At 42.7% G+C, this 22822-nt stretch overlaps 1 protein-coding gene across 5 annotated transcripts in view; it reads left to right on the forward strand.

The window, feature by feature from the left end:
• Positions 1 to 22822, forward strand: part of LOC144697613 (tudor domain-containing protein 7-like) — a 153763-nt gene that overhangs the window by 84061 nt on the left and 46880 nt on the right. For all 5 annotated transcript variants that reach the window (XM_078569671.1, XM_078569655.1, XM_078569647.1 and 2 more), the window contains 2 exons: positions 11601 to 12310; positions 17516 to 17702. In XM_078569671.1, the coding sequence (XP_078425797.1) occupies positions 11601 to 12310; positions 17516 to 17702 (897 nt within the window). The remainder of the gene's footprint in view (positions 1 to 11600; positions 12311 to 17515; positions 17703 to 22822) is intronic.

Below are 22822 nucleotides of genomic sequence, written 5' to 3' on the forward strand. Positions count from 1 at the left end.
TGTATTTTTCCAGTTTTTTCCCTCTTTTACCGCATTGGAACTGTGCTGTCTTGCATCCATAAAACATAGACTACTGCAAAATCCACACAAAGCTTTCTTAGACCAGTTTTTGAAATGCAGTGCAGCTCCTCCTCCCCCTCCCCACAGGCATCATCATCAGCACAAATTCCTTATTCAATTGCCTTATTAAAAATATTTACCAATGTTTTTAAGAGTGACAATGCACCAATGATTTTGTACTTGCATTGAGTGAAGGAAACACATACAGTGGGTTCTGAAGAACAGGTATTTCCTATCTGATGCAACCAGCTTTCAAGCAAGCGTTGCAGGTTTGATTCTGCCCTTAACTGTGTGCTGTGTGCAAAAGCAACGTCACAATTATTGACAAGAGAATCGAAAGGCAATAGCTTAGAACAAAACCTGCATTGTCCTGCTGAGAAAGAATATTGCTAAAAGTATATGAAATCTGTATAAAGATGGCTACATATTTCCAAAATGTGGTGAGCTGATTTAAAATATTACTATGATAAATGTTAATGGGTGGGGGCATTTACGACTGTGTTAATAGATGCTTTGCTGTTGCATTTTAGACATATCTTTACAGATACTGAGTTTGTCTATAAATGATGCTCACCTGTAATGAAGACTTTACAGGCAATTTTCCATAAAAGATCATGCTGCAAGTAATTGAAGCTGTATTTTTAATGTGCAATGTGGGAAGAGATGGAAGAGTCACTTAAAAAAAAACTGAATTGACTATTCAATTTTTAGCCAAATCTGATCAACCTCCTTTTTATGAAACAGATATACTAAATCAAAGTTCCTGGCCATTGTTGGTTACTTTTGTAATATGCAAAAACAGAAATTGGTGCTTGGTGCATTGTATCACTGTACTTGAAATTTTAAGCTGCCTACACCCTAAATGGTGGAAGTGTGTTCTGCTACTGCATCTGAGTTTAAACAGAGCTACTAAAGCATCCGACTGGTAGCTCTTTGTGTTTAAACATGGAACATGATTATCTAGGCACTTGCTTGCTTTTTCTTTGTAGTTTTCTTCTATTCTTTCATTTATTATTTTTGGTCAGTCCTTCTCATTTTTTTTATTTCTCTACATTTTAATCTTTGTCTCTGCTCCGGGGAGCCAATTCCATTTTTAATATTTCCAGCTGTCCAGAAGCTTAGTATGATTTTTTTTTTGCCAGTTTCAAATATTTGCATATTGGAGCTATGTTTTGCTCAGGTTCTATAATGATTAGGATACAAACCAATTTGTATGGATAACTTTATTTTTTGAGAAAATGAAGGGTAAGGCTCTTGATGCAATACCATGGTTTGAAAGAATAGAAATACGTTACTCCAATGATTTAGCAAATGTATCCAGTGAGCAGCTGAATGATTCAGACCAGAATGGTTCAAATTGATTTCAAGGTCTCTGCTGAATTGTCTGATCTTAGCCATGGTGCTATAGCTAACCATAGAGTGCTTAGTTTTGGATTGGGAGAGAAAGCCATCAACCAGTATTCCCTCCCATGAAAACTATTTAATGATATCTGCTGGAAGTGCTTGTGTGTGAATGTCAGATGAGGACTGGACCAGACTCTGCTGTAATTTCAACTAACCTGGTGACACTTAAGACTCAAGTGATAATGGCCTCTTGGGCAAAGCATCAGAAAGCTGCAGTTGTCCACAGAACTGCACCCAACAACGATTCAGTCTTCAGAAGAGGGGAGAAATTGGTGAGAAAAGGGGCAGAGAGGACAATTGAAAAGAGATGGGAGCTAATGGAAATCTAGCAGTAATGGTTAGGTGAAAAACTTTTTAAAGCTTGCAAATTGTAGGAAGTGGGGGGCAAGAGTGACAGAGATAAGTTTTGAGTTCCTAACAAAGGTGTCAGAATAAAGCAAAACTGCTGATGCTGGAAATCTGAAATAAGTATGGCAAATGTTGGATATAAAACAGATCAGCCACCACCTGTGAAGTGAAACAATGAATTAAAGTTTCACAAACTGTTAACTTTTTAAAATTTATTTTTTCATGGGACGTGGGCATTGCTGTTTAGGCCAGCATTTATTGCCTGTCCCTAATTGCCCTTGAGAAGGTGGTGGTGTGCCACCTCCTTGAACCGCTGCAGTTCATATATCGTAGGTACACCACAGTGCTGTTAGGGAGTTCCAAGGATTTCGACTCAGCGACAGTGAAGGAACTAATAAGGTAAGTAAGCATTTCTTTGCTGGGAAAATAGAGAGAAAAGGAGGAGGGAAGAAGTAAGATATCCAATCAGAGATGGAGCTCCTGGGTAGAACGACCAATTAGTTTATGCAATAAGATTATGTAATGCTTTAGGTAAGCTACCAAACACATTTAAGCAAATCACACAAGACATTCATATTTGAATTGAATGCCTTACCCCCTTATGCATCAGGAAGTGGCAATTTTTAACTCAAGCAACGAAGGTGGAATGCTCTAAGGAGCAATGATGATAATTATGTTGATAAAATGGAGAGTGATTACAAAATACTATATTGATGTGGGAAGAGGGAAAGGTTTAAGGATTTGGAGGCTGAGAGAGGCGAAGGAGATGAGAGCATTGGTAATCAGACTTGTTTTCGTATATGTACAGGCATTCTAACGAGTGAGGTGAAAGAAATGGAGCACTTGTGGCATACGTTTTGTTCCGCTGTGTATTTCATGGGTAAACTACAGTGACATATCATCACATATGCTCTATTGTGTATACTGATGTTCTGGAGTTGTAAATTTAATCCCACCATGGCTGCTGAGGGAATTTAAATTTAATTAATAAATCTAGACTAAAATGCTAGTCTCATTAACAATGATTGTGAAACTACCGGATTGTCATAAAAACCCAGCTGGTTCATTAATGCCCTTCAGGGGAAGAAATTTGCAGTCCTTACTCTGTCTGACCTACTGGTACATGTGACTCCAGAGCAGCAATGGTCAATTCTTAACTGCCCTCTGAAATGGCCTAGTAAGCCCCTCAGATATATTAAACCATTTCAGAAAAGTTGAATAAGAATAAAATTGGTCGGGTCACTCAATATCGATTTGGGCATTGAAATCAACAAAGGTACACCCTACCCGGTTAACCCTACAAAGTCGTCTTCACTAACATCTGGAGACTTACGCCAAAATTGGGAGAATTGTCCCACAGACTCATCAAGCAATGGCCTGAAATAGTCACGCTTACCAAATCATACTTATAGTCAATGGCCCAGACTCCAAATTCCATCTCTATCTTTGGATATGTTCTGCTTCAACAGCAGGGTAGACCCATCAGCGATGGTGGCATAGTGGTATTCTACCAGGAGGGAGTTACCCTGGGAGTCCTCAACATTGACTACAGACCCCATGAAGCCTCATGGCATCAGGTCAAAATCAGGCAAGAAAACCAGCTCCTGATTACCACCTACCATCCTCCCTCAGCTGATGAATCCATGCTGCTCCATACTTGGAAGAAGCACTGAGGGTAGCAAGGGCACAGAACTTATTCTGGGTCTGGGGCTTTAATGTCCATCACCAACAGTGGCTCAGTAGCACCACTACTGACTGAACTAGCAAGTCCTGAAGGACATATCTGCCAAACTGGGCCTGTGGCAGGTGGAGTGAGAGCCAATATAAGAGAAAAACCTGCTCCACCTTTCCCTCACCAATCCAGCTGTTGCAGATGCATCTGCCATGACAGAATTAGCAGTAACCACCACACACACCTCCTGGAGATGAAGTCTTGTTTCACAATGAGAAGACTCTCCATTGTGTTGAATGGCACCACGCCTGTACTAAATGGGGTTATATTCAGAACAATGTAATAGCTCTAAACCAGGCATCCAGGAGGTGCTGTGGGCCACCAGCAGCAGGATTTTATTGAACCACATTTTGTAACCTTATGGTCTGGCAAATCCCTTGCTCTACCATTACCATCAAGCCAAAGGTTCAATGAGGAGTGTAGGAGACCATGGTAGGTGCAGCACCAGGCCTTCATAAAAATGAAATGCCAACCTGATGAAGCTACAACAGAGGACCAAATGCATGCTAAACATCAGAAGCAACATGCTATAGACAGTGAAGTGATCCCACAACCAGCAGATCAAATCAAAGCTCTGCAGTCCTGCCACATCCAGCTGTAAATGGTGGTGGACAATTAAACAGCTAACCAGAGGAGGAGACTCCACAATTGCCCCCATCGTTAATGATGGGGGAGCCGAGCACATCAATGCAAAGGATAAGGATGAAGCATTTGCAACCTTCATCCAGAAGTGGTGTGTGGATGATCTACCTGGCCTTCTCCTGATGCCCCCACCATCAGAATGTCAGTTTTCAGACTGTTGGGTTCACTCCATTATATCAAGAAATATCTGTCGTCACTGGACGCAGCAAAGGTAATGGACCCTGACAACAACCCAACTGTTGTACTCCTTGTGCCCTTATACAAGTTGTTCCAGTACAGCTACAACACTGGCACCACATCCTCAGTCCACTCTCAATCATCACCAAAGTAATGGAACATGTTGTCAACACTGTTTTCAAGTGGCACTTACATGGTAGTAACCTGCTCAAGATGCTCAGTTTGGGTTCTGCCAGGACCACTCCACTTCAGACCTCATTCTAGCATTTGTTCAGGCATGGACAAAAGGGCTGAACTTGAGAGATGAGTTGAGAGTGACTGCCCTTGAATGAACGGCAGCATTTGACTCTGTCATCAAGAATCTTAGCAAAGTTGAAGTCGATGGGAATCAGGGAAAGCTCTCCAATGTTTGGAGTCATACTTAGCACAAAGAAAGATGGTTGTAGTTGTTGGAGGCCACTCATCTCAGCGCCTGGACATTGCTGCAGGAGCTCCTCAGGGTAGTGCCTTAGGCCCAACCATCTTCAGCTGCTTCATCAATGACCTTCCCTCCATCATAAGATCAGAAGTGGGAATGTTTGCTGATGATTGCACAGTATGCAGTGCCATTTGCAACTCCTCAGACGCTGAAGCAGCAAGACACGAACAACATTCAGGCTTGGGCTGATGTATGGCCTGAATGTTATTTACCACTTGAGTGTCAGGCAGTGATCATCTCCCCTTGGCACTTGGTGGTATTACCATTGCTGACTCTTGCATCATAAACATCCTGGGGGGGTTACTATTGACCAGATACTTAATTATACTAGCCATATAAATATAGTGACTACAAGAGCAGGTCAGTGGCTGGGAATTCTGCGACAAATAATCCACCTCCTGACTCCCATATCCTGTCCACCATCTCCAGTGCACAAGTCCGCAATATGATGGAATACTTTCCACTTGCCTGGATGAGTGCAGCTCCAACAACACACAAGAAGCCCAACACCATCCCGGCCAAGGGCAGCAGACGTATGGGAACACCACACCTGCAAGTTCCCTTCCAAACCACACACCATCCTCACTTGGAACTATATCACTGTTCCTTCATGGTTCCTGGGTCAATAACCTGGATCGCCCTCCCTAACAGCACTAGGGGTGTACATACATCACTTGGACTGCAGCCAGTTAAGAAGGCAGCTTATCACCATGTTCTCAAAGGCAATTGGGGATGGGCAGTAAATGCTGCCCTTGCCAGAAACGCTCACATTGTAAGGACAATTTTTAAAAAATTTTAAAAACACGCATATGCACAAGCACAGAAAAGCACGCAATTGTCTCATGTTCCCCAGGGAATCTTTCTTCAATTTATTACTAGAATATCTTCTGAACTGTCTCACCATTTAGTGGGTCTCTGTTCAGTGCTGTGGTCAGGTTCCCGTGGTACTACTTTCTTTTGGATGACCTTAAGCTAAGCACATCCCGCTTGGATTGCAAAAAATTGAAGTGTCCTAAAAGGTGAGACTGTTGCACTAACGCTTCATCAGTCACCATGACTACTTGGAGGGTGGGACGTTTAATTCATTTGATTGATATATATATATAGATGTGCATGACTGAAAACAGTCCAACTCACCAAGGCTGGTTTACCGGCTGGAGCTGGGTCTGAAGTTGAGATTGGAGTTGACGGGTGCAGGAATGGGTAATTCATGAATACAAAAGGGAACAAACATTAAAAATCCACCAAAAGTGAGTGAACATACATTGAAAGTAGGTACCCCTTTTGTAGCAGCCAGGACCCCAAGGTCTTAACTTTCTTGCTAATCATTTGTTAACTGGTCTCCAGCATCAGTCTGCACTCTGCTGGATTGTTTGCATACTTTGATTGGGCTAGGCTTTCTGTCCTTTGACTATGAATAGCCCGAATAATCTAACCCTTTGTTGCATCATAATAAGCTTTATCTCCCTCCTGAGTGTTGAGCTTCCAGTCCACTCAAATTTTCTGCATTATACAGCTCAACATCTCTCAGCTCAACTTGGCTTGATTCATATCCTCTCCTGTCTCCTTGCACCTATGTCCAGTGAAGTCAAGTATGGTTACTTTTGAAGGTAGAATTTATTTTACCAGTTCTTTAGATATTACATTCCAGATTGTGTTGATGCATTTTACAAGAGGACCACATACAGCTGCTTTGGAAAAAGGTCTGTGAAGGCAGAAAGGGATAAACAAGCAGAAGGAAGGACTGGCACTTACTGTGTCAGTGCTCAAGGAAAGGAAAGATCTTGAGTCTAAAACTGCTGGGCGACAAATAATTAAATCCAGATGAGTACCAGTGGGGAAGCAGCTGCTGCTCACAAATTAGCACATATAGGTACTGAGGAAGGCTGTCGGCCAGATAGGTCCCAAGACTAAAGCTCAAGCAATGGAGGATAGGTATAACGTTTATGTGGAAGAGTGCGAGTACATACCTGCCTGATAAGGTGGCCAAATGTTAAGATTTTGATAAACCTGCAAAGAGGTGGGGAAGAGGAAAATGAAAAGACTACATCATAATTTATCATCTCCACTTGGTTTTCAGTAAAACATGGTGATTATGTAAAATGCTTCCAATTATGTTGGGGTGAAAAAATCCAGCCTTGCATTTAGGTTACAAACTTGGCTTCTGTCAATGAGAGAGAGCTTTACTGAGAGAGTATTTTGAACTAAATAATAGGGTGATATACTGGCAGCAATCATTTGAAGTAATTATTGAAGAGTGCAATCTTGACAGATTATTCCCATTGTGATCTTGGGGATTTCACTTGGATTAATGGGTGTGATTTCCTGGCATGTGGAACCCCATATTCATATTTTCTTTTTATTTCACTTCCATTTTTTATTCTTGGAATGTGGGTCCAACTGGCAAGGCTGCATTTATTGCTGATCTCTAGTTTCCTTGAGGCAGTGATGGTGTGCTGCTGCCCTAAACTACAAACTTTTCATGATGGAACAACCATGATGGTTTTACATAAGAAATTCCAGGACATGACCCAGCGATGATGAACAGTGATATGTTCAAGTTAAGGTGGAATGTGACTTGTGATAAGGCTCCTGTGATCTTGTGCTTGGTGATGGAAGTGCCTGGGAGCTGCTGTCAGAATACATTCAGTGAATTGCTGAGATGGATCCTGTTGATATTTTATTTTATTCATTCACGTGATGTGGGCTTCGCTGGCTGGGCCAGCATTTATTGCCCATCCCCAATTGCCGTCGAGAAGGTGGTGGTGGGCTGCCTTCTTGAACTGCTGCAGTCCATGTGGCGTAGGTACACCCACAATGCTGTTAGGAAGGGAGTTCCAGGATTTTGACCCGGCGATATATTTCCAAGCCAGGATGGTGAGTGATTTGGAGGGGAGCTTCCAGGCGGTGGTGTTCTCATCTATCTGCTGCCCTTGTCCTTCTAGATGGTAGTGAGTTTGGAAGGTGCTGTCGAAGGAGCCTTGCTGAATTCCTGCAGTGCATCTTGTAGATGATACACACTGCTGCTACTGTGCGTCAGTGGTGGAGGGAGTGAATGTTTGTGGATGTGGCGCCAATCAAGCGGGCTGCTTTGTCCTGGACGGTGTCCAGCTTCTTCAGTGTTATAGGAGCTACACTCATCCAGGCAAATGGGAAGCATTCCATCACATTCCTGACTTGTGCCTTGTAGATGGTGGACAAGCTTTGGGGGGTCAGGAGGCGAGTTACTTGTCACACGATTCCTAGCCTCTGACCTGCTCTTGTAGCCACAGTACTTATATGGCTAATCCAGTTCAGTTGTTGGTCAATGGTAACCCCCAGGATGTTGATAGTGGGGGATTCAGTGATTGTAATGCCATTGAACATCAAGGGCGATGGTTGGATTCTCTCTTGTTGGAGATGGCCATTGGCTGACACTTGTATGGCGCGAATGTTACCTGCCACTTGTCAGCCCAAGCCTGGATTTTGTCCAGGTCTTGCTGCATTTGGACATGGACTGCAGTCCACTATAGTGCTGCAACCACAGTTGTGGAGGTAGGAGTGGATATCAAGCCTAATGTCATGATGTTAATCAAACAAACTGCTCTGTCATATCAGCCTGGATCATATCAGCCTGGATCATATCAGCCTGGATCATATCAGCCTGGATCATATCAGCCTGCAAATGTTGCTGCAGATGCACCCATCTAGACGATTGTTGAAATATTAGATCACACTCCTGATTTGAGCCTTTTAGATTGTGATGAGAATTTGAGGAGTCATAATGTGAGCCCAGCCATTGCAGAGTGCTCAACTTCTGTTCTGTTTTTCTTATTATAGTTGGCCCATTATGTTTCTGGTCAGTGGTAATCCTGGGAGCATATAGAAGGTAGAGTCTCTGGTGTCACTGAACATCAAGGAAGGCTGGAGGTCTGTCCTTGTCGGGGATCTTCGTTGGCACTTGGTTGATGCAGAGGTTACCTGCCACTTGTAAGGTCAAGTCTGGATTTTGTTTAGTCCCTGTTGCAGGGAGTTGTGAATAGAGTTGAACACTGGAATATCCTGTAAATAGCCTCACCCCTGACACCATGGAGCAGAAAATGTTACGCCTGTCACCCCCACCAATTATAGTTTTACCAGGGTTCCTTGGTCTGATTGGATATATCTTGATGCATTTACTTGTTTATTCCACTGCTCACTGGGTTACTTCTTTTTTTCTCTCACCTTCATGTCCCTCACTCCTATTTCTTGGGGGTTTATTTTTTATTCTATGTTCTCCAGTCCTATAACCCATTTTCTCCTATCTCTCCAGTTTGAATCAATTTTATGATAATGAAGGCAGAGTTCATGTGTACTCTTGGCAAGAATAAAACTACAACATTCTTCCTGCAGGTTTGTAACTGAGTAGTCCAAATCAGTCCTGACACTCCTATGAAGAACCTGCTCTCAACCTGGGTTGGGGGAGTTGGAGAATGAGATTGTGAGGGGGAAGGGAACAGGGGAATCAAGCCGGATTACTGTAAATTAGTCCTTAATTAAAGGATGTGTTCATCACAAGCATATCAAGTGATATGCACTGTTGCCTATTGCACTCGTGACAAAAGGTCAGTCACGTTTTTATAATTGATTAAATTCAGCAAAGCGTTTAAAATTGCTTTTTATGCAAATTGTTTTTCCTCCCCCATAGCCCCTAACTACATGTATGGAGTGCACAGCCACTCAAGCTACTGTTGAACCAATTTCTATAAGTAAATCAATTCTCATGATCAGAATTTTCTCCTATTCACTGCAAATGTGACAACATGCCTCAATTTAACAATTAACCCCTAACCTGTGTTGCTGCTCACTGGTGAATAACTGGGGTCATAGCGTGTATCCCTGTCACTTCTGAAGCCATAAAATAACATTATAAGAAAAATGCTTTGAAGTTGAGAACTATTTTGACAATTTATTTCAAGTGTAAAAATTGGCTTTGCCACATATTAAGTCTTGCAAAATCAGAAAGAGGACTCCTAAAATCTGTTATTTTCAATAGATGGAGAATAATTGTTTCTGATGGATGTTTTGTGGAATTGGTTTCTCAGAGCTCCTATTTAGCCCTCCTTCTGCAAAGACATGGCAAAGCAGGGAACTGAAAATACCTGAAAGGCTGTAGGTTTTAAAAATAGCTTTTCCTTTTATTTAAAAGTAAACTTTGAACATTGTCTTTCGAAAAGACATATTTCAGCAAGCTGTATATTAATGACCATAAAGAGCATCATCTAAGATGTTCACCTGTTCTCAGTATAATAGTTCAATATTTTTTAAAGAATAATCATGTCACTGTTTGTTAGCCCACCTGTTAACTTTTCAAATAAATTGTCCTGGTCGTCAAAGCAACGAATTGTCGTCTTGGTCAGGGAGGACACTTCCAGTTTAAAATAGCCAAAAATATCCCATTGTCCTCCAGTGCTTGCCCACCACCAATTTTTTTGTGAGCCTGAGTGTTAGTGGACTGTTGGGAATTGATATGTCAGAGCTAAGCCTGATCTAATCCTCATTAGGCAACCACACAAACTTACTTTCAGCAGGCTTTCTTAAAATAGTGATCCTGGAGTGCATAACTTTACTGACTCCTTTCACCCCCTCTATAGCCTAGGAGCATTAAGCCCAAATGTACTACTTCCATCATTGCGCTGGATGAATTTGATTTACTTGGCATATGTGATTCATATCGTAAAGCGACGAGGTCAGCCTACAAATGTTAATTTCAGTTGGTGCTCCAGTGGTATTTGTCAATGGGGATGCAATGCTAGATAATGGACTGTGCTTTGGCCAAGTAAAAAAATTGTTTATTTGTGGTGGATAGGTCGCAATTCATATTTTTTTTTTTAAAAAGTGAATAATTTGGTGAAAGCAAAATACTGCAGATGCTGGAAATCTGAAATAAAAACTGAAAATTCTGGAAAAACTCAGTTCTGGCAGCATCTGTGGAGAGAGAAACAGAGGTTAACGTTTTGAGTCCGTTTGACTCTGAAGAAGAGTCATACGGACTCAAAACATTAAACTTTGCTTCTCTTTCCACAGATGCTGCCAGACGTGCTGAGTTTTTCCAGAACTTTGTGAATAATTTGGTTCTGTGCTGGTTGCAAATTGTTTTCCTAACACTTTTATATTTGAAAAAAGCAGCAAACTGTAGATGCCTTTTGAGAGGGGTAATGTTTTGGTCTCATATGTAAAATGATACTTTGAACTATATAGGTTTATATGTCAAATGTTTGTGCCAGGGTAGCTTTTCCTTTTGTAATCCTACAACAACTTAATGCTCATAAGTGGAGGATTGTGACCATGATCTAGCTCATTACCATAGCATATGATGCACTTCGCTATTAGGCCATTGGTGCTCCTCTCAAGGTGAGTTTTATCAAGTAACATTGCTTTTAGTAATGGCATTTTGAGGGAAGAGAAAGTAGATACATTTGTGTCGTTCCTTCAGTTAAATCCATTAGTACACATTTTGAAGAGTACTTGTTAATATTATCTGAAAGCTTGAACATAGGCTCAAAACCCCAATATTAATCTGTCTTGATGCTGGTGGACCTGCTTAGTTCCAGGATTACCTGTGTTTTTAAAAATAATCTGTTATCTGGTTTGAACATATTGTGCAATTTTCATTTTTTTGGAGGAGAATAGTAGATCAGTTGCTGTTCACACTTTTATTTTGCTTTGGTAAAATAATTGCCTCTCGATGGACAGCCTTGTATTGAACTGAATTCATGTTTATCTCACTATTTTGTTCAGGTTGAAAAGTCAGCGTCTAGTGGTTTGGCAGAATTGCTGCTTTATCCTCCAAAGAGTGGCCAACAGCAAAGGAAGTCAAGTTTTAACCCAAAGTCAGCTGATAAAAAACAGGAGCTACCAGTTTCTAATAAAATTGTAACTCAAGGAGGGAAAACAGTTGCATCTAAAAGCCTAGTTCCAAAGGATTTTGAGGTGAAACAAAAAGTCACTGAGCTATTACAGAGGTACAGCAGTGGACTTTGGGCCAACGCACTTCCAAAGTTGTTTGAAGAGACATACAAGATGCAGTTTCCTCAGAATATTTTGGATGATCTTGACTGCTTGTCTGACATTTGCGCTGTGGATTATGCAGTATCTGGCGATCGAAAAAAGGCAATTCTTTATGCAAAAATGATGAAAACCACTGACGAGCAAAATGTTAAACCTAAAGAGTCTCTTTCCCCAGTGTTGGTGACTCCCACTGCTTTGGTGAGGCCAGAACTGAAAGAGGTCATCAGTGAGGAGCACAGTGATCTAGGACTCCATTCACACAGAACCTGCATTGATCCCGAACACCTGGTATTAACTGAAAATGAGGTGACTGTGATTACTAGTGAATTTACGGAAAGTTGTTCGATCCAACCTGCTCCTTCCCCACTTAGGATTCCAGCAGAGCAATTCCCATCCGTATTGGTGGTTGAACTTCACAACACTTCTGAAGCTGTTATCAGGTGAGCCTGCCTCAAATCTAATTCTCCAGGTATGTCCAAGGAGAGGACAGTGGCTGTTCATATTAAAGGATCTGCAAAGTTTCAATCAAACCAGTCGATGTGCAATATGTTTAAGCTTTTGTTATAATTTTGATATTTGCCAATCTCTCAGTTTATTCAATTGGTTAACAAGTCTCTCGCATTATTTCAATTTACAATCAACACAATTGGTAAGGTTTTTCCACTTAAGGAATGTATTTGAATTTCTTATACACTGTAGTTGACCCCTGATGACTTTGATTGAGGCCTGAGTATGGTTATCTTATTTACCACAGTCCTGTTCTGGCCTATATATAAACACTCAGTCATTGCTGCAATATGATAAATCATCTCAAGCAATGCATCACGTGACTGCCACAGACCTCTCAGATGTTGCTGACATAACTGGATGAATGCTTAACACATTTGCATGACATTCCTCATCTATTTAATGGAGGCGATAATCCATTTAAAATAAACTATGCTGCCATTAATGGGAACAGAGACATATTATGCCAACACTAGTGTTGCTTTGGATAATTTCTAACCTGTAGCTTGCAATGCTATTGATCTGTTATTTTGCATATTGAGAAGTTTTCGTAATGTATTTTTCTCCCTGAAACCCTACCCTCCTCCACACCCCATGCCACAATTCATTACTGACATTATAAAATATATTTTGCTTAATTTCACATTATCAAGAAAAAAACTATTTTATATTTTACCACATGCTCTTGCTTTCCATCTCTCTCTTCTCCCCCAACCCAATAAAATTAGTAAGTTAAAGGCATGGGTAAAGATTGGTGAGGGAGAAATGGGTTTTGATTCCTGGGTTGTGAATCTTTATAATTCTCGACCCCAGAGGGTTATGGATGCGCCATTACTGAATATATTTAAGGCTGAGATAGACAGGATTTTTGGTGTCTCAGGGAATCAAGAAATATGGGAATGGGTGAGAAAGTGGAGTTGAAGCCTAAGATCAACCATGGTCATATTGAATGGTGGAGCATGTTCAACGGGCCATATGTTGTTATCCTGCTCTTATTTCTTATGTTCTAATGAAACCCCACCTTCATTTTTTTCCTCTTCTAGTCTCCATCCTGTATCTCATGAAAATCTTGACTCTTTGCTGGAGCATGGTTGCATGGGTATTCGGGAAGCTCTGGTGACAGTATGTCAACCTGGGCATTGAGTGCCCATCAGCTGTTTAAGGATGAGGGCGTTACAGCTGAATCCAATCGTGTCCATACAAGCAGGATATACTGGCTATTGCTTAGGAGTGGGAATCTTAGCCAATTTTCTTCTCTAATCCTGTAGCTGCTAGAATTGCGAGCAGCAAACAGACCAAAAATTAAATCTGGGAACTTTTGAGTATGAAATCAACTTGTATAGGGATCACATGCACCTCCAAGATAGCTTAAATGTTGCTTTACAATGGTTATTTTCAAGCATTATGTTTAATTCTTAAATTGCTCCCCTCCCCTCACCCCTGTGTAGGCCCTGATCCATGTCTTGGTTACCTCTAAACTCTACTATTCCAGTGCTTTCCTGGCTGGTGTCCAACCTTGCACCCTCTAAATTTGAGCTCTCTCTAAAGCTCTGCCTTTACTCTAACTTGCACTAAACCCATTCACTAAACTCATTGCCCCTTTGCTTGCTGACCTATATTGGCTTGCAGTCCACCGATACCTAAGATTTAAAAAAAAACTAATCCTTGGTTGAAATCTTGCCATACCCTCATCCCTCCCTATCTCTTGAATCTCTTTTAACTCTTGTTCCCTTGGGACATTTTACTACATAGATACAAGTTAATGTTATCTCTTGTCTTTCCAAAGTCTCACCTGTTTTTCTCATGGTATCCTACCTCTCTTGGCCTCTGCACTCGTCCTCAGTGATCTTCATCTCAGCTCTCCTTACCAGCCCATCACCGCTACCCACCACCCCCCCTCCCAACCTCTGAATTCACTGACCTCCTGTCCTCTGTAAATATTATCTCCTACCTAGTTTGTGGGCACTTCCTACCAGATCTGTCGCTAGTAAAAGCTCAGTCGGGATTCTTAAAACTATAACTTTTAAATCCCAATTGCCCACTCTTCGATCCTCCATTTGCCACCATGGTTTATAGCTGTCAATCTGTTCAACTGCTCCCTCATGTCCATCTTTTTGATGTCCTTATTCCCAAAAACACCTTTACACTCTCCCCAGCTCAATTTTTCATCCCATTATGACCCATTATCTTCTCTTCCACAAAATCCAAGAGGCATAGACTTGAGGCAGTCTGGCACATAACTGGTTTAGTCATTCATCAAAGGCAGCTCAACCAACCATCTCCTGAAACCTCTCTGCCTTACCCCTTCTGCCCTTGCCTCCAACAATGTGTGAAGAGTTGATGAGTTTCTTTGTCACCTAAGGTTGAGATTATTGCTCATCTGCCTCTGTAGCTCATAGCAATTCCCCTTGTTGACTTTTTCTTATTATAGTTTTACTCCTGTGTTCCTTCATGCCTTTTCAGAGCTCGCTTGGTTCACCACATGGTCCTTCAACCCAATTCTCACTAATGTGGTTTTCCTGGCCCCAAGCTAACAGAGACTGTAAATGGTTCTTCCTCCTCAGGCACTGCCTCCCTCTCTTTGAAAACCACCATCCTTACCCTCTCCTCAGAAAACCCACCTTCAACCCTCTGTCCTTGTTTATGCCTGCCACTATGTGCTCTCACATTCCAGGCACTTTTTCCATAACTCCATGTTTTAATTTTGTAGCTTTTGCGATATCCCAGCATTGAAACAACCCTAACTAAAGTCACAATGACATCCTCTGTGACTCTAATCACAGTGCATTATCCCTCATTGTCCTCTCTGCAATCTTTGACACAATCAACCTCACCATTATTCACAAATGCCTTTCCTCCATTGTCCAGCAAAGCGCCATTGCCCTTTTTCCACTTGTCACTATCTGATCATAAAGTACCTACATTAGCTTTGCTTCCCACTCCACATCATTTGTTACTGCTAGCCTCCAAGGTTCCATCTTTGACAGCCTTTTCCTCATCAACATTTTTCCCTTTGTTGACATCATCTGCAAACATGGGTTCAGCTTCCCCGTGTACACTGTCAACACAGAGCTCTGCCTCTCAACCACCTACCTTCTTGACCCTCTGCTGCTGCTTTGTTGTCAAAGCTTATCTGATATCCATTCATGGGTGGGCAGCAATTCCTTCAATTAAACTTGGGAAAAAGGATGCCATTGTCTTCAGCCTCTGTCATAAACTCCACACCATAGCATGGATTCCATCTGCCTGAATGAACACTGTCTCAGGCAGAACCAGACTATTGTTCATCATTTTGTCCAATTCAACCTTAAGCTGAGCTTTGCCACCTCAAAGATTGATAATCTCCAAATCCACAACTTTAGCCATACCTCTAAACTTAAACCCATTTTCTCCTCAAACCTCTTAATTTGTACCTTTTTTAACCTCCAGATTTGACTCGTCCAGCATTCTCCTGGCTGACCACCCACCCTCTGTAAAACCGGAGTTCATCCAAAAATCTACTGTCCCTATCTTATCCTGCACTAATTCCCACTCACCTGTCACCTCTATCCTCGCTGGTCTATAGTGGCTCCCAATCCTCCAACATCTCCAATTTAAAATTCTTACCCTTGTCTTGAAATATCTATATGACTCCATTCTGTGCTATCTATGTAACCATCTCCAGTCCTACAACTTGAGTTATCAAACTCCTCTTCCCCCTGTCCACAGCCATTTTTTTCATCTTGCCCCACCATTGGCAGCCATGCCTTCAGTCTGTGGCCCAAGCTCTGACATTCCCTTTCTAAACCCCTCAGCCTCTTCACTTCCTTCATCAAATTTAAAGACTCGTTTAAAATGCACTTCTTTGACCATTCATTTAGTCACCCTTCCAATAACACTTCCTTTGGCTTTGACTTATTTCATCATGCCTCAGTGAATCACCTTAAGATTTGTTTTCTACACTAAGTGCTATGTAAATGCAGGTTGTTGTCTCTCATTTACCTAAAATAAAAATAGTTTAAACTTAAATTTATGGTGTGGGATCATGGTTCCCACTTATTGGAGCTGAATTAGAAATGCAAATGTGGACATTCCTCAAAGTTTTGGAACGCTTCTCAATGTACAGCATCAAAAAAACAGGAACATATCCTGTCAAATTCAGGAGTTTTAAGGGAGTGCAAGTGAATCCTTTTTTAGCACCCATTGCACCTAGCACATTTTTGGTGGTTTTGCTATTAAAATTCTCATTTGCCATCTCTTTGTTTCAATCCCAGCAAATTTCCAATATGATTCTGTAATCTAATATTGTTCTTATCTACGTAGGAACAGGTCGTTGTCAAGTATAGCAAAATGTTAGGAATGTAGTTATTTTAAATTCTAAGCTGAACCTGCGTCAAAATTTCTCAAAACCGGTCTAAACTTACACGTTTTCCTTGGAACTGAGTTTTACAGTGGGTTAACACACTCATCCCTCTGGGGCCTGGGATTGAATCCAGTCCAAACAGGGGATAAAAGTCAAAATAAAAGCAAAATACTGCAGATGCTGGAAATATGAAACAAAAACAGAAAATGCTGGAAATTCTCAGCAGGTCTAGCAGCATCGGTGGAGAGAGAAACAGAGTTAATGTTTCAAGTCAGTATGACCCTTCTTCAGAGAGATAAAAGCCTCTGCTCTGAAGTCAAATGAGCAAAACATCAAGTATTAGATGTGGATCTATGTGGCACAGAACTATTACAATTTTCAGATAAACCACAAAGACTCCTGATGAGGGGAAATATAAAATGCTGGTGTAGTTGCTATAGTATAAAGACAGCTTTATGTTTTGAATGCAGTGGTGTGGTACTGATGTGAATGTTCTTAGTGTTGACATTGGGTGTGCAAAGTATTTAATTCCTGAACAATGGCTTGTCTAATCTGAGTACAGGAATGATCAAACCCATGTATTTTATTACAAAACATTCTGTAAATTGGACTGTTTGACTCTTTCATTAATCAAACCATGCTGAAGGTTTTGAGTGCATCAAATCTTCACTTTGCAATTGCACAGCCTGTATCCAAAACTTTTCAAAGCTGCTTTGGAAGTACTTTTTAAAAATAAATATAGAAGGAAAGTGCTAAAATATTTTAAGATTGAAATACATTGAATTTTCCCTTCCAGATACATTGGGCCAGAATATTCTGGTGCTCTTGAACAAATGGAAGATGCAATGAAAGAGTATTACACTTACACTGGTGAGCTGAAGCCATTGAGTTCACAAAGTATTGGACAGCTTGTAGCTGTTAGTGCTGAAGAGGACTCCTGGTTAAGAGCACAGATTGTTTCAGTGGAAGCTGTAAAAGTCAAGGTACAGGCAATTATGTTTAGGTTAAAAGTAATCTCTGAAAAGTTGTGGATTTTTCTTATGAACAGTTTATTTAAATCTGGTTATTTAAGTTTATTTAAAGTTTATTTAAAACATCCTCTGTACTTTCCAATTGGGAAGATTAGAGTTTTCATTAAATGTTGTTTCAAAGGGAAAATGGGCTCAGGAGAGGTTTTAAATGCTGACCACAAGATATTACGCTGTCAAACAGCTATAGGGTGGTGGTGGAGCCAGTTGGGAGTTGTAATCTCCACCAATGTTCCCTCCAAGCTGTGCAACTGTGTGGCCACAGAGCAATCATGCAGAGAACATACAGGCTGCGCAGAAACAATGCTCCGTTTAAGATGCCTGCATGCATGACCATACAGTGCACTAAGTTGACCATGCACAGCAAGCAGATTCACAGAATCTTTACAGTGCAGAAAGAGGCCATTTGGCCTATTGAATCTGTGCTGGCTCGCTGAAAGAGCATTCTACCCAATCCCACACCCCTGCCTTATCTCTGTAACCTTGCACATTCTTTCTTATAGCAATCCAATTCCCTTTTGAACACCTCGCTCGAACCTGCCTTCATCATCCTCTCGGGAGGTTTATTCCAAACTCCAACCACCCTCTGGGTGGAAAAAAAATTTCCTCACGTTACTTCTACTCCTCTTGCCCATTATTTTGAATCTGCGCCCTCTAGTTCTTAATGTACTCTTGAGTGGGAACAGTTTCTCACTATTTACCTTATCCGTACCACTCAGGATCTTGAATACCTCTATCAAGTCTCCTCCCAGCCTTCTTTTCTCCAAGGAAAACAGTCCCAACCTCTCCAATCTATTCGCATAGCTACAGTTTATCCCTGGAATCATTCTTGTGAATCTCCTCTGCACTCTCTCCAATACCTTCATGTCCTTCCTCAAGTATGGTGCCCAGAACTGGACACAGATGAGGCCTAACCAGTGTCTTATACAAGTTTAACATGACCTCCTTACTCTTGTACTCAATGTACATATTAATAAAACCTAGGATACCCTATAAAAACAAAAAACTACTGCGGATGCTGGAAATCCAAAACAAAAATAGAATTACCTGGAAAAACTCAGCAGGTCTGGCAGCATCGGCGGAGAAGAAAAGAGTTGACGTTTCGAGTCCTCATGACCCTTCAGCAGAACTGAGTAAACTTAGGAGAGGGGTGAAATATAAGCTGATTTAAGATGGGGGGTGGGGTGGGGGGAGAGAAGTTGTGGGGGGTGGGTAGTAGTAGGGACAAGCAAGTAAAGGATACCCTATGCTTTATTAACTGCTCCCTCAACATGCCCTGCCACCTTCAATGACTTACGCACATATACACTGAGGTCCCTCTGTTCCTGCACCTCCTTTAGATTTTCTCCCTTTATCTTATACTATCTCTCCACATTCTTCCTGCCTAAATGAATCACCTTTCACTTTTCTGCATTGAACTTCATCTGCCATTTGTTTGCCCAATCCACCAATATGTCTGTCTTTTTGAAATTCGAGACTATCCTCATCACAGTTGATAATGCTTCCAATCTTCGTACCATCTGCAAATTTTGAAATCATGCCCCGCACACCACAGTCAGTCTAGGTCATTAATATATATCAAGAAGAGCAAGGGTCCCAACAGTGACCCCTGGGGAACTCCACTACTGACCTTCCTCCAATCTGAAGAACAACCATTTATCACTACTCTCTGTTTCCTGTCACGCAGCCAATTTCTTATCCAAGTGCCTACTTTCCCTTTTATTTCATCAGCTAGAAATTAGAAGGAACATTGATCTCTACCACTTTTAATGCAACTGCTCAAAGATGTACATGGCACCCCAGTTGTCACTGGAATAGGAGCATTGTTTCATGATAGACACGAGCCCCTAAGCAAAGGTGAGAAAATAAAATGCCAAATACAAGAAAACAGAGATACAGGCAGATATAAAAAGACACAGACTGAGGGATAAGTAGGCAGAGGAGAAAAAAACCTTTTCCTCATTTTCGTTACAAGAATTCAGTTCTAGAATACATTGTGTGTTTTGTGAAACAATGCTGTGGTTTTAAAGCAATGCATGCTTCAATGAGCAATGTCATGGCATATCTTCTATTTTGCAATTCCAAAATTGGAGAGGGGGTAATTGTAATTGTCTGTATCCATAAAGATATTAGATATTTCTCACCTGTATATCTTAACTTAATTTTTTCTTAACATGCAGCTGCAGGAAATAATTAGCAAAGCAATTGGTGTGTTAACTTTCATTGTAAGGAGGTTGGAGTACTGGAATAAGGAGTCTTGCTGCAATTGTTATCAGGCTCAGTGAGACCACACTTGGACTTTTGCACATTTCTAGTCTCCTTAGCTAAGGAAGGATATCCTTGCATTAGAGAGGGTGCAACAAGGTCAAATAAATTGATGCTTGGGATAAGGGGGTTTTCCCAATGAGAGATTGGGTAAAATGAGCCAGAATGGTTTAGAAGAATGAGAGGTGACCACAATGAAATTATCCAATTCTTAGAGGGCTTGTTAGGGTAGATATGTGGAGGCTGTTTCCTCTGGCTGTAAAGTCTGGAACTCAAAGACATGGGGTGGAATTTTCTCAGAATTTCACTAAGTGTGGTAGCGGGCGTGTAAAATGGAGTCCTACCCGCCGACACAAATGGCGGGATTTCAAGCCGTATCTTCCTGAGCCCACCTCAATATTTATGCATTCCTGGGAAACAAGTTGTTTCCATGATGGGCTGGCTTTCATTCGCTCGCTCGCTATCACCCCACTGTTGCATTACGCCGGCTGTCATCTTTAAAAGGCAGCTGCCAGCAAAGCATTCATCGCCACCGCTGTCCGGGCGACATGGCCAGCAGCCCCTTGCTTCAACGACTGGTCCCTCGAGCGACTGCTGGATGCCGTGGAGGCCCACCAGTATTTGCTCTACCCCCACTCTGGCCGCAGGATGGGTAGCAATGTCACCAACCCGGCTTGAGAGGCAGTGGCAGTGGTGGTCAGCGCGAATGCCCTGCAGAGGAGGACAGCCACCCAGTGCCGCAAAAGGATGAATGATGATCTCTGTTCCGCCAGGGTAAGTCACTCTTTTCATCACTCCTAACTCTCACACCCTCAAACCCATCACACATCCACAGGGCCCTCACTCACTACCGGTGTAAGGGACATCAACATTCACTCTTTCACAAACACCATCATTGTCCTCATCCTGTCCATGGGACCACTCACCACCCACACAGGCCAGGCATACTTATCATCTGGCTGGGCAAGAGTCCTGATACACTCTCCCCATCTCTATCCATGCAGGGCAAACTGGCACACAACAGGAGGGAAAGGTTGCAGACAGGTGGAGGGATGCCAGAAATCAAAGTTCTGACAGAATTTGAAAACACAGCCATCCAGCTGGCCAGCGTGACCGGGACCGGCCCTGTGCTGACGGTGAGGTCGGCGCCACTCTACCAAGTGAGGATCTAGCAGTGCAACATCCATCAGACAACCATTCCATGAGTCATGTGTCCTGTTTCACAGTCCACTTACCATGCACTAATTATCTCCCCTTGCTTTCGCAGGCACATCTGCCAAACAGCCAACAGAGTCATGACCCAGGGCTTCCAATCAAGCTTGGAAGAAACCTCTGAAGAGGAATCTGAAGGCACCCTTCCTGGAGTCCTGTCACAGCGCTCACCCCCATCCTCCACCAGTGCAGAGACACACACCTCGGTGGGACCTAGCTTTAGAGTAGCCTTGGGATGAGCTTACCACATCACACTTTCTGATCCACAGCAGGCGGAGGCAGGGACTTCCCAGGTCCCTGGCACTCAGAGCATTGCTAGAGGCCAGAATGTTGCTGAGTCCGAGACAGATGACGAGCCCCTGGACTTGGTCATGTCACAGTTGCTGGAGCTGCAAAGGCAAGCTAGGGAACATCAGGAAGGGATGTCCACTGCACTCCTCAGATTGCAAGGCATGATGGAGGAGTCAGTCCGTCTTCAGGCTGATGTGATAGCGCCGGCACTGCAATGCACCAAGGTCAACACTGGCAGGATGGCAGCCGCCATGGGGACCTTGGTCCAGGACATCACTCCTGCACTGCTGTGCGGGCTTAATTCCATCGCTGATGCCATAGTTGGCCTCCAACAGTGTTTACGTAAAAGGGCTGCTGGGCTTGATCTCACTCCAGCTATCCTTGTGTTCACGGAGTCAGCCAGGGGCCCTCAGGCACCCATAGGGAGGAGAATCAGCAGGTGAACATTCCAGGACCATCCACCCAGGTGACTCTGGAAGCGACCAGCCCACCCAAGTCCTATCTTCCTGTGACCTCCGCAGATCTAGCTTCACAGGCCAAGGAGGGTGCCGCTGCCACACAGCAGGATCCCGAAAGCAGGCTGGGGCCCTCCAAGCCTCGGCCCTTCAGAGGACACCCACCAAAGTAATCTCAGATGGCGTCACAGTCAGCAGGCTGCCTCCACTTCTGCAGTGGATGTCCGAGGAGCACCAAGATGTAGCGGCAGGGTTAGGAAAGTTAGGTAAAAGTAGTTGCACAGCCTGGAATGGTGTTGATCACTTGTACATACTGTTCACTATTGTCAATAAACTCCTAAGAATGTTACCCTGCCTGTGGCTCTTTGTTCTGATGAGCAGTGTTCTTGTCACTCAGATGTGAAACCTTTCTGCACAAGATAAAAGGCAGGTGTCTCAGTCGTGCTCTCCTCCATCTTCTACAGTCTCTGTAGGCCATCAGGCATACTGCTCGGTCACCAGGACCCATGATCCTGATGTGGTCCTTCTGCAGTTTCAAAGAGAGAGAGAGACATGGTTATCATGGCTGTACGTGGCACCTTTCCTGGCCCTGTGTGACCGCCCCTTAATGCTTCCCGGAGAGTGCTGGTCACCCCTCGGATGGCCAGAGATGAGTGCGCTGCATGGCTGCCCTGTCAACCTGCAACATGGGGTACACTGGTCCAAACCAGGATGCTGAGATTGCAAGGGCGAGGAGATTGTACAACATGTGCAGTCCAACTGCTCCACGGTTCAATAAAGCGGTGTCGGACTCGAAGTCTGTGCTGGTAAGGTATGGAGCGCTCGGTGGTCCTTTGGTGCGTCTGCATTGCT

This window comes from Cetorhinus maximus, chromosome 2 (genome assembly GCF_964194155.1).
Source record: "Cetorhinus maximus chromosome 2, sCetMax3.hap1.1, whole genome shotgun sequence".
Taxonomy (NCBI): Eukaryota; Metazoa; Chordata; class Chondrichthyes; order Lamniformes; family Cetorhinidae; genus Cetorhinus; species Cetorhinus maximus.